Source organism: Chlorocebus sabaeus, chromosome 27, assembly GCF_047675955.1.
Source record: "Chlorocebus sabaeus isolate Y175 chromosome 27, mChlSab1.0.hap1, whole genome shotgun sequence".
Taxonomy (NCBI): Eukaryota; Metazoa; Chordata; class Mammalia; order Primates; family Cercopithecidae; genus Chlorocebus; species Chlorocebus sabaeus.
Genome location: NC_132930.1, coordinates 9,172,329 through 9,190,066, shown reverse-complemented (window position 1 = coordinate 9,190,066; position 17,738 = coordinate 9,172,329). Strand labels below are relative to the sequence as shown.

The 17,738-nt window shown below is 40.5% G+C and overlaps 1 protein-coding gene across 16 annotated transcripts in view; it reads left to right on the top strand.

Moving 5' to 3' along the window:
- The window catches only part of LIMCH1 (LIM and calponin homology domains 1), a 342,754-nt gene that overhangs the window by 193,992 nt on the left and 131,024 nt on the right, over nt 1–17,738 (top strand). For 9 of the 16 annotated variants that reach the window (XM_073012442.1, XM_073012438.1, XM_073012439.1 and 6 more), the window contains exon 4: nt 12,054–12,074. The exons of the other annotated variants lie outside the window; for them this stretch is intronic. In XM_073012442.1, the coding sequence (XP_072868543.1) occupies nt 12,054–12,074 (21 nt within the window). The remainder of the gene's footprint in view (nt 1–12,053; nt 12,075–17,738) is intronic. 16 annotated transcript variants of the gene reach the window in all.

Below are 17,738 nucleotides of genomic sequence, written 5' to 3'. Positions count from 1 at the left end.
GGAGCTACAATTAAAGATGAGATTTGGGTGGAGACACAGCCAAACCATATCGCTACGTGTTCATGAGCTGTGTGAAGAGTCTGTGAAAAGAAGAACCGTCTTCTTTTGTAGACAGCCCCTCTATGTGATGCATCCTTTATATCTCCATATACTGATCTTTAAAACGTGGCATGTGCCATGCTTGCATCAGGATCCATCTGAGAGCAAGAACACTCCAGAAGGCTGGAATCATGAGCTCAGGGCCCAATATAAATGCTATCGCTTTACTTTGGAGCCTTTCCCTACTGGCTCTTGTTCTTTTGGAATCAGTGACTTTTCCTGTCTCTTGTTCTCCTAGGCTGCTGCTCACCAATCCATAAAAATTATAAACATAGATATTTAACAATTTTGTGCCACAAAATATTCAAATTACCCTGCCACTACCTCTTCTAGACACTTGGTCTGTTCTTTATTAATGCTGTCCTTTTCTCAGGAGCTTGGATAAAATAGCTTTTTAAAATATTTGCTGAAATCTGTTTGCCTTTCTGCTAGGCTCTGCATTTTATGTCCTTATTACTATTTGATTATAATGATTATGATAATTTTAAAGCTTTAATCAGAGGGAAGGCAGACTTTAAGAATTATGAGCTGAAAGTTCAGGTTCATGGCTCATAGAACTAATATATAAAGTTATCTCCCTAGGAATTTTAATTCTTTGAGGTGACCTGTTTAAAAAATAAAAGTGCAAAGTGCTTATATGTTTAATTCCTATTGCAATTCCCAAAATCTGAATGGAGATTTATAAAATCATGTAATTATGGGGTTAACGTGACCCTAGGTGCCACTGGTATAATCAGCCTTCCAGGTGCTACAGGAATCTCCTCTCTCCCTTCTGGAGTGATGGCCAGCTAGTCTCTGTGAGATCTCTCGCAGTGATGGGCAGCTGTCTGACTTCTGGTTTAGTTCTGTTATCACGTGAGTGTCTACCGTGCCAGCCACTGTGCATTCAGGGTTACAACCATGAATGGCATGGTCTCCACCTTTGAGGAACTATCTAGTGGAGAAGGCAGACAATTTCAGTTTAGCATGGTAGGTGATAAGATGGATATATTCACAAAGTGCTGTGGGAATATAGGGGAGGACCTTAATTGAGTCCACTTGGGAATTTGGAGAAATCTTTCTAAAGAAAGTAACACAGGAGGTGAGTCTTGAAGGATAATTGAGTTCACCAGGCAGAAAGAAAAAGGTGGTATGTATGTTCCTGGCAGATAGAACAGCATGATGGAGGGCATAGAAACATGGAGCAAAGTGTGCAAGGCACCACTAGACCAGTAGATGAGGTGGGGTGTGGTGGGGGATGAGGAGGGCAGGGAGATATGGACTAAGTCTTGAGAGTCCGTGTGTACCTGGTAAAGGACTTGGGATCCATTTTCATGGTGATTAAAAGAAAGTGGTAACTCTGAATGATAGGAATGAAAGAACGGAGGAAGGGAGGCTGATTTGAAAAGAATGTTGGTGTCAGTGGATCAGACTTCATGGTGTGCTGGTGATGACCTCTGATGAAAGATTCTTGAGCCAGTTTCAGTCATCTTCCCTCTTGGATCCAGGGACTGGAGGCCAGCTTTGGCATCCTCCATTCATTTTTAGTTTACCTACTATGTATTGCATACCTACTATGTACCAGATCCTGTGCTGTTATCTCAATGTGTAGGGACATAAAAACAAAACTGATAATATCCTTGACCTAAATGAATTCTCAAGCTCAGCAATATTAGGCCAGGGCAAGTCAGGTTCAGCACCTGGGCCTGGAGAAGCTGTGGTGTGGTGGCCAGCTTTGTTGGTTTCCAAGCTCAAATTCACTAAAGCCTGTTCTTTTCATGGTTGGCTTCAATCCTTATAAAACTACAATTTTCGGAATCCAAAGTTTTCTTCTTGAGAGCCATTTGAATCAGTTTTTCCATTCCCTTCTTCTAAGGAAAAGGAACTATTTTGCTTCCACTCATATTTAATAGATCTTCCACTATTTCTCTTTTTGTCATTTATCTATTATTGCAATTGAACTAGGCAACAATCACAAAACCTCGGGGCTGTAAAACAAGTGTTCATTGCTCATGCACCTGAGATGGCTGGATTGTTGGCTCTGCTGAGGTTGGCCAAGGTGATGGTTGATGAGGGACTGCTCCACATACCTATCTTACTCTAGTTGGCAATGCCAGGCTTGTGCTCATGCTTCCCAGTTCCTTCTGCTGTCACCCATGAGACCTTGTTTCTGGACTACTCATCATTATATCAGTATTTCTTCCTAAAAGGTGCACTCAGACCTGTACAACCTTCCTCAGGCGTGGTCTAACCAGTAAAAACTGCAGGGGAACCATTATTTCTTATCCTCTGGACATACTGCTTCTATTAGTTGTTAATTTAGGCTGAGATGGGATTAGCTTACTTAGCAGATGAATTGCACAGTTGGCCCTCATCTCACATTAAGCTTGAGAAAAATAAAACTTCTCAGATTTTTGCCATATATACTGCTGCCAAGTCTCATCCATCCTGTGAAAAAAAATCTTTGTCTTTCATGCCTAGTCCTTGAACCGTGTCAATTGGGTTTTGTAAAGGGTCTTTGAAATATGTCTTGAATTAACTATGTTCATTCATTCCATAAATATTTATCATGTCCCTGTTAGGTGCCAGGCACTGTGCAGGGAACAAGACATGAACATAGTCCTTGCTCTTGTAGAATTTGTGCTCTACTTGCAGAAGGGTAGGGTAGATGTCGAAGATTCACTAGTCAGGATTAAAAAGCATTATCTATTTTGTGACATGTTTGTTGCCATGGAGTCTTCTCCATTCTTTTTGAGAACTCCTGTAGTTGATTAAAATTCCAGTCATTGCCATTTGATTGATATTTGGGGTTTTGGTGAGATGTTGACACATCTGCTCGAACAAGGCATGAATAGTTAGCGGATGTGAAAACTGTTCACAAATTGCAAAAAGCAGGTTTCTGTTGAACATTATGAACTTGATTGACATCACACTCAGGGTGGTGTTGGTTTAGTAAGCGTGTCCTACTATTTTCATGGAAAGTTCAAACATCTTTCCCCTGTGCCACTTGATGGGCATAAGTGTGAAGGATTTTAGGCAAAAGAGCATGTGGTGAATACTGAAGCCTATCAAAGCTTTCTGTCACTCCCAACTACACGGTGTGCCTATGTTAGAGCTAGTTGACCGCCTTCCATTGGTTCTAAGGACACCTGGTTAGCAGTGTACTCAGTGTTGCCCAACTCTAAAGCTGGGGTATAAGTACTGGGAGGAAGCATCACCCCTTTTTGACTAATCCAGCATTCAAAATGCAAAACAAATCTAAGTGAAGTTTTTTCATTCATTGAACAAATATCAGAAAATCACCTGGTACTGGAAATTGATCAGCAGGCAAAATGCCCTTGAGGAGCTTACATTCTAATGATAAAACAGATAACAACAGTAAAACTAACAAGAATTTTTTTTCTTATATATTTAGGCAGCAAGTTCTATAAACAAGGGTGTAAAGTGCTGAGATGAAAGACTGTAGAGTGTTATTTTATTTTGTTTTATTTTATTTTATCTTATTTTATTTTATTTTATTTTTGAGACAGGGTCTCATTCTGTTGCCCAGGCTGCAGTGCAGTGGTGTGATCACAGCTCACTGCAACCTCAACCTCCCAGGTTCAGTGAATTCTCCCACATCAGTTTTCTGAGTAGCTGGGACCACAGGCATATGCTACAGTGTCTGGTTATTTTTTATTTTTATTTTTATTTTTTTGTACTTTTTGTAGAGACAGGGTTTCACTGTGTTGCCCAGGTTGGTCTTGAACTCCTGGGCTCAAGGGGTCTGCCTGCCTTGGTTTCCGAAGGTGTTGGGATTACAGGCGTGAGCCACCACACCTAGCCAGTAATTTTAAATAGAGTGGTTGGCAGAGCCCTCATTGAAAGGTAACATGTAGAGCAAAAATCTGGAAAATGATCTGAAAAAAGAAGTTAGCCAAATCCCAGCACTTTGGGAGGCTGAGGCGGGTGGATCACCTGAGGTCAAGAGTTCAAGACCAGCCTAACCAACATGGCAAAACCTCATCTCTACTAAAAATACAAAAATTAGCTGGGTGTGGTGGCGCATGTCTATAATCCTAGCCACTTGGGAGGCTGAGGCAGGAGAATTGCTTGGTTGCAGAGGTTGCAGTGAGCTGAGATCATCCCATTGCACTCCAGCCTGGGCAACAAGGGCGAAACTCCATCACACACACACAAAAAAGAAAATATCATAACATACAGAGATGACTACCAGTGTCAAGGTCCCTGGTTCTACTTTTTTGATCACTAACTCTGCTATTAAATTAGCTACAAGTTTTTGAGTGCCCTGATGTGCCCAGGCACTGGGCAGTTTACATCTATTGCTTGCACCTTGCCTAGGAAGTATATTACACCTCCCCATCTACAGTGGAGGAAACTGAGACTTAGATGAATTAAGTCAAGCCTCATATCTTAAGCAGCAGCTGAGATGGGATTTGAATCCATCTGACTTTGAACTTCTGGAAGCCTGAGTATTTCCTCCTGTCTTGTGGCTTCTCTCTGTAGAGACATAATCTTGGTAAAAACAAACTGGGAAATTACCCTTTGAACCAAGCAATTTGGGGAGTATTTTTGAAACTAAGAGATTGGGTTTCTAAGAGATAAAATCATATAACTGCTGTTCTTTAAGATTCACCACAGGATCTACTTTTTCCAAGAAATCTCCCCTGAATAAGGGAAAGTATTTGGCATACAGCATCCAACTAGGTTAATAGAGCTCTTTATATAGCCTATCTGCTATTAAAGCAGCCATTCTACACAGAATTCTGTTTATTTTAACTGTCATTAATGGCTATTCCAGGAATCTCTCTCTATTTCTTTGGGATACAAAAACAATTCTATATGCACTGATTATTGATTGCTTGACAATCTTGACACATGATGAACACAGACCTTCCTTGTGTTCTAATGTTGCAAATTGTATCATCATGTGGGCTGTTATAAAATGGTTCTCATTTTTCCATAGCATCAATACCAGGATGGAGGAGTTGCCTCCATTTATAAGGTCATCATGACCAACAATGGCATAAATGCAAAGGTAAGTGTAAAATTACCTTTGAAGATTCGTAAAAAGGGTTATACAAGGGAGCCTCATGTGCTAGTGTGCATAAAACACACTAAAAATATGCCTAACTCCACTCTCTCATATATTTAGAGTTTACAAGAATCAAGAGAAGAGATGATTTTTAAAAAGGTATCCAGGGAAGTTTAAACTGATGCTTTTTCTTTCAATTAATAGGTCTAAATCAAGCAAAGATGTTAAAATGTGTGTGTTTTAAAAATCTTTATAGCTTCTCTCTCTCTCTCTCTCTCTCTCTCTGTGTGTGTGTGTGTGTGTGTGTGTAATTAGAATGGTGAGGAGAATTCTTACTAAAGGTGGCCTGGCGAGCAGACCCAGCACAATTTTTATCAGTGAGGTGTTAAAACACCACTAGAAATGTAAGGTGCTGAGGGAAACTTGATTTACCAGAAACTTCTCCTGACACTGCATGGAAGGAACCCCTACCTAAGCCACATAGGGTGAAGGTAGTCTGGCGGGTTGGAAGTGCCAAGGGCACTTCTAAACTACCCTCTAGTGAAGGTGGCTCCAATCAGTGTGGGCTTTTGTGGGGGCTTTAATTGTGAGGTTAGGATCTGAATAAGAATCCTGGAGAGCTGACCTTGACACCAACACACACTTTTTTTTTTTTTTTTCCATATCCTCATACTCAACTCAATCTCCTCTGAAACTTGATGTCCAATAGCTAGGTTTTAAGGGTTGCAGATTATCTACCTTATCACAGTGGCCACACGTGTCAGCCTGGTGATGATGGTGTTTCACATTCCTCAAGGACTCCTCATGGTGCCTGGATGTCAGTTTGTATAAAGCTTTAAATGAAGCTGCTCCGTACACATCAAACAAAGTAGCAGCCACCCATAAACGGTGTGTGCTTTTAGGTCACTTTGACGCTTTGGTGACAACTCTTGGACCATTTCACTCTTCTCTAAAGAGTCATAAAAACTGATACCAACATTGAAAAAAAAAACTTCAAAGTTTGTCTCTTAGAGTTGTAAAGGCAGGAATGAGATGCCTGCCTTAGATCTTATGGGAATTTCACCAAATAGAGGGGCGGTGTATAGGAGGGTATCATTTAAGCCACTGGCTAAATGAATGGTTTAAGACAAATTAGGCAGTAATGTCTGATTATGCTTCTTTCCAGTTCAAAATCTTTATTGGTTCTGTTCCCCAGCAGGTTACAATCCATATTTCTTTCCACAGTCTGTCCAGCCTCATTTCCAGTCCCTCATTTCTATTTCCTCCACCTCCCAACACCATGACTGTCCTGGCCCTTCCCTCATCAGAGAAGAGGCAAACCTGAAGTTAGCCCTGGAGACCCAGCTCATGTCACCTCACTGAAGCCCCGTTAGGCACTTCTGAGTGGATTCCCATGCCCATGGTCCAGTTTTCTATGATGATGTCAGCCATATTGTATTTATAAAAGATGCATTTGTGTATTTCCACCTTGGGACAGTAAATTTTTTGAAATGTAGAGACCATTTTCTATCAACTCCTTCAGCATGTGGCATGATTCTAGCTCATGAATGATTGGGTTGATGCTATGAAGAAGAGGGTCCCTGTATATAATCTCAAGGCAAGCAGAGCTTCTTTCTTTGTTAAAACTGTTGGATTTTGAATCTCAACAGACTTGTCTTCACCATCTGATATTATGATAAATGTTTGACTTACTAATGCGGAAATTTAGCTTTGTGAAACACCTACAGATTTTTTTTTTTTTTTTTTTTGGTCCAAAAGGGCATTGTCTTCGTGGCTGAAAAAAATCTTTTATCTGGTTTGGCAGATTAGTTTGGCAGGATAGAGCTGGGCTGGGGATTATGACAATATGTGTGGAAGGCAATTTTCGTTGTCTTTTAAATACAGTCCTCTAAGAATTGTAGATTTTTAAATACAATATCCTTGCTGTTTTTTCCCCCTAAAATGTAATAAAAATAAATCAAAAGTCCAGCTTCAAGTTATTTTACAGGAGCACCTTCAATTTCCTCTTCTGTCTTAGATGGTCCATGTAACCTGTGTCCTGTTCTCTTTCCCAAAGTTGTACAGGAAGAAGGGTGCCTCCTCCCTGTCTTGATCCTACTTCCTTCCAGAATCTTCTGAACCAAGCCCCACTATTATAGTCCATCCCTCTCACATTTTCCACCCCTCATCTTACCATCAGCTTCTACCCTTCGGTCTACAAAGCTACTAAGCCCTCTTTTACTCTTAAATCCCCGTTTCCCGAACCTGGCTGCATCCTCCGACTCCCATTTTCTTCATCCTCTTCTTCATGTGCAACTCATTGCAAAAATAGTCTCCATTTACATCATCATCCCTCATCATCTCACATCTTAAGCTTGTACCAGTCTGATTTCCACTTCTTCATGGGATTAAACCTACTCTCAGAGTCACTAACCCCCATCAGCTACCTCCTATGTGATTGATACTATTGGTCAGTCACTACCTGAAATTAACTTGCTTCTTGACTGTTGCCACACCACAGCTTCTAGCTCTCCTACATTTCCTTTATATGCACCCTACCCTTACCCAACACAGGTATTCTTCCGGTTCTGTCTTTGATTTTTGTGCACCTCTCGCTATCTTTCTTCTCTTGACAACTCTGCTTGCTCTTTTCTTTTAAACCACTGTCTATATGCTAAGGAACCCCAAGTCCATATGCCAAAAACTCCCAAGTCTCTATTGATAGTCCCGATCTCTTTCCAGGGCTTATTTCCAAGTACTACCTAGACTTCTTTTCCTGTGTTCCTGACAATTTCTCCACTTTATTCTGTTCAAACTGTCCAAAGTGTAATGAATCGCACAACCCATTCCTCCATCTGCATTTCTCATTTCCCTTAACACCTTATGTCCTTTATTGGCAGCACAATTCGTATAGCCAGCATCCTGGAGGCGTTCCCAGCACTCACCCTTCCATCTCGTTGTTGCAAAGTTCTGCAGATTCTAAGTCTTCACTCTCTCACACACACATCTACCCTTTCCTTTCTATTCCTCCTGGCCTTTGTCGAAGCTCCTGTGTCAAAGCACAGTGCGGGATTCTGTTACTCTCCTGCCCTTTCACTGCAGCAGTGAAAGACTTCAAATTCCTGCACAAGGCTTTTAGGGCCACACAAGTCTGACTGTCATTTATCTTATATAAGCATAAGGGCACAGTGGAAAGCAGCACTCTGTTAATGGTGAAAGTTCAGGCTTCTGAAGTACATAGACATGAATGAAAACCTCGGTCCTCCCCTCCCTCAAATGTGCTTCTGTGTAAGCTTCATCCTTGTATACTTGCCTCTCTATTGTCTTTTTTGTGCTTGGGTTAAAAACTATTCTGAGGCCAGGCAAGATGGCTCACACTTATAATCCCAGAACTTTGGGAGGCTGAGGCAGGAGGATTACTTGAGCCCAGGAATTCGAGACCAGCCTGGGCAACATAGTGAGACCCTATCTCTATAAAAAATAAAAATAAATTGGTCAGGCATGGTGGCATGTTCCTGTAGTCCCAGCACTTTGTGAGACCAAGGGAGGTGGATCGCTTGAGCTTAGGAGTTCAGGAATAGCCTGGACAACATCATGAAACCCTGGATGTGCAGAAATACAAACATCAGCCGGATGTGGTGTGCACCCCCATAGTCCCATACTTTGGAGGCTGAGGCAGGAGGATCGCTTGAGTCCAGGAGGTCAAGGCTGCAGTGAGCCATGATTACAGCACTGCACTCCAGCCTGGGCAACAGAGTCAGACCCTGTCTCAAAAAAACAAACAAACCAAACAAACCAAAAAAACAACTATTCTGATTCTTTCCCACTTCAGGATGTTTCTGACCCATGAGAAGCCCAAGTGCTGACTTGGATCTGTCGAAGCTGCCAGGCTCTGTCTGACCCTGTGTTGTTTAATTCAACCTAAATGTGAAGGGAAAAGAAACAATACTGTGCTCACACAGATTTAAATGTTTTAAACATTATTCTCCCTTCCTTTCTCTCCAGTTTAGAAATGCTGCACTTAAATTTAGTCTTGCTTCCTTGGCTGTATTTTTCCCCCTCCAGAACTGCATGGATTTTTCTGTAGGTGTTAGAAAATCTAGATTCCAATTAACTTTGCTGCTGATTACTTTGTAAATCTTGGTGAGTCAGGGCTTGTTCGTAAATGATGATGAACATTTTAAAGTTCTTTGAGCATGGCGATGCGTGAGCAGAATACAGATGAACTAATTAGAATGTATAGTCGCTGCTCTTGTGTGATTGGTTTTGAGAAGGCTGTAAATAAACATGGGGCTTTCAAGTCTTGTTTATGGTTTTCAAGGGGGAGGTTTGTGTGCCTTATCTCATGTGAAAAAACAGTTTACAAAATTTCTTTAAATCTCTCTTGATCTTAAGTTCATATTCTTGGGCACTAAAATGTGGACAAGTACCATGGGAAAGGAAAAGAAGTGGATATTCTGCAAAAATTCCACTGATGTTGAAGAACTACATTCCTACTGGGAATTTGATCAAAAAGAGACTAGGGGAACAGCAGAATGGGAAAAGTAACCAACAATTCTATTCTTTATGCCTCCTAATTACACCGTGAAGAAATAGACGGATGTCACAAGAGCATGCACTTCAGTAAACATTTGCTTGAAAATGGTATTTAAGAATCCTCCGAAATCTCCCCAAAGGCCTCTAAAAAGCCTTCTGTCTGGAGAGAATTCTGATTATAAAACATTTTCTGCACGTCTCACCCTCTTTCATAGGCAGTATCATTATTGCTTGTGGGTTTGGGGCTTTGTTTTGCTTCTGTTTCTGTCGTGAGCCTCTGAGCAGTGTTCACAAGTAGGCAGGGTGCCCTTTTTCAGGTGTTCCTGGTGCCAGGGCCAGACATGGGCATGAAAGAGTCACCGTCCTGTCCTACTTCTTTTGAAAAAGAGGCTCGGCAACCTCCCTCCACTTTGCACATTCAGTTTCCAGTTACAACTTTCTGTCATCCCTTTTGCTTCCTTTTAAAAATTTTGTCTCACCATTAGTAGAGTGATTAGTAGAGTGATTATGAAAAGTTTTCCCTACTTTCCCCTTTCTAGTGTGGTGAGGACAAGTCAGGCTTTCTGAGTGGTATTTTAACTTTCCCTTGTCTCCTGTAATATTTAAAGAAGTCTGAGAGAATTTCAGTTAGCTGAGTTCCTATCCAGAAATAAAAGGAAAAGGAAAAGTGTCAATAAGTATTGGTAGTAGGATAACAATTTTGGTGCAACGCTGAGACAAAAAGGAAATTGTTTTTGATCTGTCATGAGAATTAGCATGGGTCCAGTCATTCTGTCCTAGAATAAATTAATTTAGACTTTAAAAATTGTGCTGATTAGATAGCAAAATCTGTAGCAAAATTCAAAATTGTTACCCCTAGTATCTGGATGGCTGCGTAGTCCACTGTGGCAATGATTATTGGTATGGAAATGTCTAAAATAGGAAAGTTCAGGCTGGAATCTGGAAATAAGTGTTGATTCCTGTATCTCTCTTCTGTAGGGCTAAGGATTTGATAGAATTATTAAATAGATATTTGGATATTTGCACCAAGGAGAAAAATATTGCTCTTTCTGGGTCATGGGGGAGGGGTGATTTTTGCTTTCCCTTTTATCGGAACTGATAAACATTTGATAGAAAAGAACTTTGGAATGACACAATCAGTGAGAGTACACTGGGCAAAATGTTATGAAAGGATTTGATTCTCCAATTATAGCATTCTTAACTAGATTAAATCGAGCAGCATCAATTTTGAAGATGGGTCTGTTTTCCTCTTCCAGTGGAACACTGCAAAGGATTGTCTTGTAAACTTCAAACACTGTGCTTAAGTTGGGAAGATTCATCTTCTGTTATTAGTAGTTGAAGGTTTATAGCATAGACTGTGGCCTTTATAGACTTTGGACCAAATCTCTGTGCCATCACCTACCAGCTCTATGATAGTGTCCATGTGGCAGAAACCATACTCAGTTTCCTAGATCTGTCAAAGTTGGTGGTAATATATTAAAGAGATTATGGATAAAAGAGGATATATATGGGGGGCTGTAGTGTATGCACACACAGTAAATGCTCAGTAAGTGCTACCCATTATTGTCTTTATCCTGATATCCATACTCCAGATGTGTTATTCTTTTCCAGAGATGTATCTGGAGCATAGATAATCAGAATCCCATAAACAGCTTGTAAAATGAAGCAAGTATCTCTCAAAATTAAGTAACCAGCCCAGATATTTGCAAATGGATTTTAATATTTTTCCTACACAAAAGGGTAGAATTGAGTCATTTATAGTGATAGATGCTAAAAATTAGAGCAAGTTTCTTTCCTCCATTGTCCTGAATTTGTAGTTTACTGAGAAATTCTGGGAAATCCAATATACCAGTGGCTTGAAAAGCAACTGTGCTTTGGAGAATAGCACCTCCCTCTCCCCATCCTGCAAAAATTGAATAAGTATTGCTTGTGAATGCTTTGCCTGACAGTGCCCTCTCATTTTTCCCTACAAATCACCCATCTTTTCCTCTTAGCCAGGCATTATCAGATTTTATCACTAAAGTCCTAATATATCTCTATTAGAGATGAAAACAGGAGACCATAACATTTTGCCTACTTCTTCATTCTTGGACCAACAATCAGAAAATTACCATCAGGGATCTCCTGTCAAATTTAAGTCAGCAGTGTTGGACTCCTTAGCAGTCCTCTTCTCTCCATCCTAGAGCAGGAGGATCCGTGGAACTGTGTTCCCACTCTCTGTTTTACACCTGAGGAAATTATAGAACAGAAGGTTTAAGTGACTTACCCTAGGCTCATCAGCCAGCAGATAATACAACAATACCTAATATTTACTTAGTGCTCATTTTAGGCTCAAAGCTCTCTTTATGTACTCTGTATGTTATTTCAATTACTGCTCATAACAAGTGTAAGAAGTATAGATAATATGATTATTCTTGCTTTACAGATGAGAAAAGGAGCACAGGAGGTGAGTAACTTGCCCACGGTGGTAGACCTGGAATTAGAATTCAGGTAGCTAAATCCAGAGACTTCTCTCACTCATTTGCTCTGGGGGCAGAAGAGAATTCACACTGAGGCTATTTCAGGTTTCCGTGGTTCCCATGAAAGCATTATTGCTTAAAGTTATTATAACGAAAAATAAAAGACACACTTGCCTGCAATTTGGGAACATTTATTTAGCAAATACTTATTGAGTACATAGTATGGTTAAGGGTCTGTGCTTGGCTCTGTAGGGGAATACAAAAGTAGGCATGATTATTGCAGCATACGTTGAACCCAATATTTCTATACAGAAAAAAGTAGACATGATCCCTGTTTTGTCTTCAATGAAATTAATGTATCCTATTCCAGAAACTTCCCAGGGACTTCCATAGGGTTAGCATGACTGATGTCAGTTCTCACTATAAGCCATTGAGTCTAGGAAATCCAAATTACCTGAAGGGTAAATTGTCCCTACGATATGGTTTGACTCTGTATCCCCACCCAAATCTCACCCTGAATTGTAATATCCCCACGTGTGAAGGGCAGTATCAGGTGGAGATAATTGAATCATGAGGCGGTTTTCCCCATGTTGTTGTTGTGATGGTGAGTGAGTTGTCATGAGATCTGATGGTTTTATAAGGGGCTTCCACCCTCACTCAGCACTCATTCTGTCTCCTGCTGCCCTGTGAGGAGTTGTCTTCTGCCATGATTGTTAAGTTTCCTGAGGCCTCCCCAGCCAGCCCTATAGAACTATGAGTCAATTAAACCTCTTTCCTTTATATGTTACCCAGTTTTGGGCAGTTCTTTATAGCAACGTGAGAACAGACTGATACACCCTCTTAAAAACAAATAAGAAAATAAACTATGAATAAGCAGTGTCCTCAAATTAGACCTTGGCAGGTTGTGAAAGTGACACGACACTGCTGTGTTGCCAGTGCCTAGAAGCTCGTGGGATCTTGGAGTGGTTTTGTTTTCTAGTTGTCACCATTTTGTTATAAGCAAGGATCAGTCATCTAAGCCAAGATTTCTTTGGTTTATGCATAGTGATTTGAGGGCTAACTGTCATGGGTTGGCATCTTAGGAAAGATAGTTAGAAGTTAACACCCAGAAGGAATTTAGCTATTTCGGTTATATATATATATTTCAAACTGGTGTTTTGTGTCTGTTTTCATTGTTCCAGATAGAGTCTTATGATTTTTTAGAAGTTCGTTTGTCTCATGGTGAAAATAACCCTTAGCTTTTGTATCTTTCTCTAAGAAGAATTCCAAGATGTTTAACAATGGTCCAGCTACTTTTTACCACAAGTATGCTTGGACTGGTGAATGATTAGATCCCCAAATTCCAGGAGATCTGATGGTTGAGAGAAGGAAAAGTGGGCATTTTTGGCTGTCTCAGCCTTGGGACTGGAGTTGTGATGTGTGTGGTTGGAGCTTAGCAATCTGTTGCTGCTCTATCTGTGCCACCCTGAGTCTGAACCAGGGTAGGTATCCCATCTCAATTTGTGCCCCACACTCTGACAGTGTCTAAGATGACAATGATAATAACCACTACAAGTGACTAACATACAGACTGTGTACTAGGCATGACACTAAGCTCTTGGGAATTTCTTATTTAACCTTGACAGTGTATACTATATTCTTATTCCTGTTTCACAGATATGGAAACTTGTCCAAGATCTCAAAATTAGTAAGACAGAGTCAGAGTTCAAACCAAAGTCTGTCTCATTCATCCCTGAACTCTTAACCACGGAAGTAGGCATCCCTATTGGTGAAGACACTAAGGTAGGAGTCAGGCCATATGGGTGGTCATGTTACATTGAACCCCTCAACATCATCTGTGAGGACTGGAATCAACTTATTCCAAACTCTTGTTAATGTTGATATTTTGAGCTCCCCCAAGAATCACAAATAGTCTAATGGCATCTAGCATGATGAATCCTTTCCAGAAGGTCTTCAATTTGCTTTGCCCAGATCCGTCAGAGGAATCACTATCTATGGCAGCTATAGCCTTACAAAATACATTTCTTAGATAATAGGACTTGAAAGTTGAAATTACTCCTTGGTCCATGGGCTGCAGAGCTTTGAGTGAGGCTGTGAATGTGGGGAAGAGATAATCTTGGGGGAGACATGACGAAATATCAGAATACTGAAGTTGGGTAGAAGAGAGCCTCAGCATGATGTAGGCAGTTTCCTGGAAGTATACTTAGAACCAATGAGGAGAAGACACTGGGAGCAACATGTTGATACAATACAAGAATGGGTTTTCTGTGATAACTGTGTGAGGTGATAGATATGCTAATCATTCTACACAAAATCATTATACAAAAATTGTATGAATTTAAAATGTACAATATGATGTTTTGATATACAAACATCTCATTGTACACTTTATACAATTTTTATTTGTTTATTATACCCCATTAAAGCTGGGAATAAACTTAAAAAAAGAACAGTTCTCTGTCACATACCGAGTTATTCAAAGATGTGCTGAAATGCATCAGAAATTGGCCACTTCCTTGCGCTGAAGCCTTTCAAGCTTAGACTGGGCAGCTTCATGATGAGGACTCAATCATTGTCAATCCTATAATTCTTTGATCCCAATCAGCAATGCTCTTACAAGTGCCCGTCAGAATACTTGCAAAACCTACCTACTCAAACTCCTCTATTCTTAAAGCTGTTCTTCCTTTCACCAAGTTCAGGTAGCAAGGGCTTTGCCCAATGGTGTGTCATAGAACAGTACAAGCTGATGGGTCTGCACAAGGAGGCAGAATAGAGGATGCTGAGGTTAAGGGCGGGACCTGCCTGGATTCGTCACTTGCTGTGCATGCATGCTGAAGTTACTCTACCTCTCTGTGCCTTGGTTTCCTCATACATTATTCTGTACATGGGATAATGTTAAAATGAAGTGTTTTCAAGATTAATGAGATAATACATGTAAAGCCCTCAGAACAATGCCTGGCATGTTTGAGGTATTCAGTAAGTGTTTTCGTTGGCTTTATAAGCATGTCAACAAATTTTTTTTTTTTTTTTTTTTTTGAGATGGAGTCTCGCTCTGTCGCCCAGGCTGAAGTGTAGTGGCACGAACTCGCACACTGCAAGCTCCGCCTCCCGGGTTCACACCATTCTCCTGCCTCAGCCTTCTGAGTAGCTGGGACTACAGGCGCCTGCCATCACGCCAGACTATTTTTTTTTTTTTGTATTTTTTAGTAGAGACGGGGTTCCACTGTGTTAGCCAGGATGGTCTCGATCTCCTGACCTCATAATCCACCCGCCTCAGCCTCCCAAAGTGCTGGGATTACAGGCGTGAGCCATCGCACCCAGCCAACAAAACTTTTTTTTAACTTTTTACTTGCTCTCAGCCAAATAAGTAAAGTATTTATTAAAAAATAATTATGACAAGGTCAACAGTAGCAGCAATAGTAGTAATATGTGACTAAGGCAGAATTAAATTCCAGAGCCCGTACTTTTAATTACCTACTTAGTGTTAGGTACTGAGTTTAGGTGCTATACTTGAATTGTTTCCTTTATTCCCCAGGAAAAACTGGTAGGTAAATGTTACTGCATTTTATAGATGAGGAACCTGGGGCTTAGAGAGATTATGTAGTTTGCCCAGTATTACCAATAAGTGCCCAGAAAGGCGTGATTAGAATCTGGGTCTTTTTATGTTTATCTTTGGAAGTATTGCTACGCTTGTGTAGTAGTAACAAATAGCCCTTTTTTAGAAATCTTGTGCTTAAGTGGCATCAGAAAAGATGATAAGTTCATTTCACCTCCCAGGTAATATCCTTAAAATTGGCAGCTATAGGCTGGGCGTGGTGGCTCATGCCTGTAATCCCAGCATTTTGGGAGGCCGAGACAGGTGAATCATGAGGTCAGGAGTTTGAGACCAGCCTGGCCAACATAGTGAAACCCCGTCTCTACTAAAAATACAAAAATAGCCAGGCGTGGTGGAACCCACCTGTAATCCCAGCTATTTAGGAGGCTGAGGCAGGAGAATCGCTTGAACCTGGGAGGCAGAGGTTGCAGTGAGCCAAGATTGCACCATTGCACTTCAGCCTAGGTGACAAAGCAAGACTCTGTCTCAAAAAAAAAGAAAAGAAAAAAATTAGTAGCTATGACAGTTACTTAAACAGGCAGTAAAATGGCATTTGAGGAATAAATGTCAATAGGATCCAGTATTTACAACCATAATTGACGGTGAAATTACAGACTCATCACTAAGAAAGCTTTCCTATCACTTTACAATAAGTCATGTAATCTGAAAATAATTTTAAAACAAAAAGTTGTCAAGGTCCAGCTTCAGGGCATCCAACGTGACAGCTGATCTGATACACCAGAGTTACAACACAAGAACTGTTGCATTCTCTTGCAGTGGGGTGTCATGGGTTTCATCCACACGCATGCAGAGTATATGTATTCAAAACAGTGGTGATATAATGTTCTACTTAGTTTTGGATCTAGATTTCTCCAAAAACCAATGCTAGAAAAATACTCTAAAATGGATGATTTCTTCTGGCTTTCCTTCAGAAAGACTTAATGAGAAAAATATGATGCTGCTAAAATAGGCCAAAATGTTGATGAAATGTCTGTGGATATTGGAGGATATACTCAAATGTAAATTGTCTCCTTTGTCATAAAATAAGGCGAGGCTACAGGTCTAGGTGTTGGCAGTTACTATGAGTAGTAAATAACCATTGAAAGGTTGCTTGAGTTTGAAATTGATTGCAGAGATAAACATTTAAAAGTTTTCTCTCAAATTCTAGACATGTTATTTACCTCTCTATGCAGGTTATGTGGCCCATCTTTGTGCACTGGCAGGCTTATTACATTTTTTCTTCCCTTTTTGTCTCTTTGTGTTTGTGTTTTTAGTTTTTCGTTCTCTTGACCTTCTACATATGGTGTAAGGAAAATATGCACAGAATGTAATCAAGAAATGTCCCATATAATTTAAAAAACCACAAAAAACAATTTTGTGCTTCTTAACATTGTACTGAATAGAAATTACCAACTGAGGGAAACTGAGAATAATTGTCTATGTAAATGCCTACACCCAAACCAGCATAGATATTGTTTAATAATTGGTTTTGTTTCTCATGATTAATAATGCTGTGTCTCCTGTTACCCCACTTGAGAGATGCAGAAGTTGGAGATCAAAATGCTCGCTTTCTTAAGAGCTCAGTTGAAGACTTTGGTCTGTGGCAAGGATGCCTGCTGCCCTTTTAGACCGAACTAAGCCAGACTTACCCACTCAGCCCCCAGGAAGAGCCCAGCATGCAGTTCTCCTCTGTAGGGGCAGCTCCCGTAAAACTTCTGGTATGGAGTGGAAGAGAAAGTGCACATTTTGCCTGAAGCTGGAGGAGGAGGCTTGGCTACGCATACTCAGTTCCTTCATCTCTCAGATACCCCATGAGCAAGATGGCAGAAAAATGCCCAGGGATTATGCTAAGGGAGCTTCCTCTACCTGGAAACTCGAAGTAAAAGAATAGGAAGGTCCGTCCTCAACAGTCAATTAGAAGATGAGGCCCAGCTGAAATCTAGGACCTTTTTTAAATCTGGCTGAACACATTAGCTACAGTATCTGTGGTTTCCAAATACTATAGTAAATATATTATATGTACTCAGATTACTAGAGATGCATTGTTAAAGTAGTC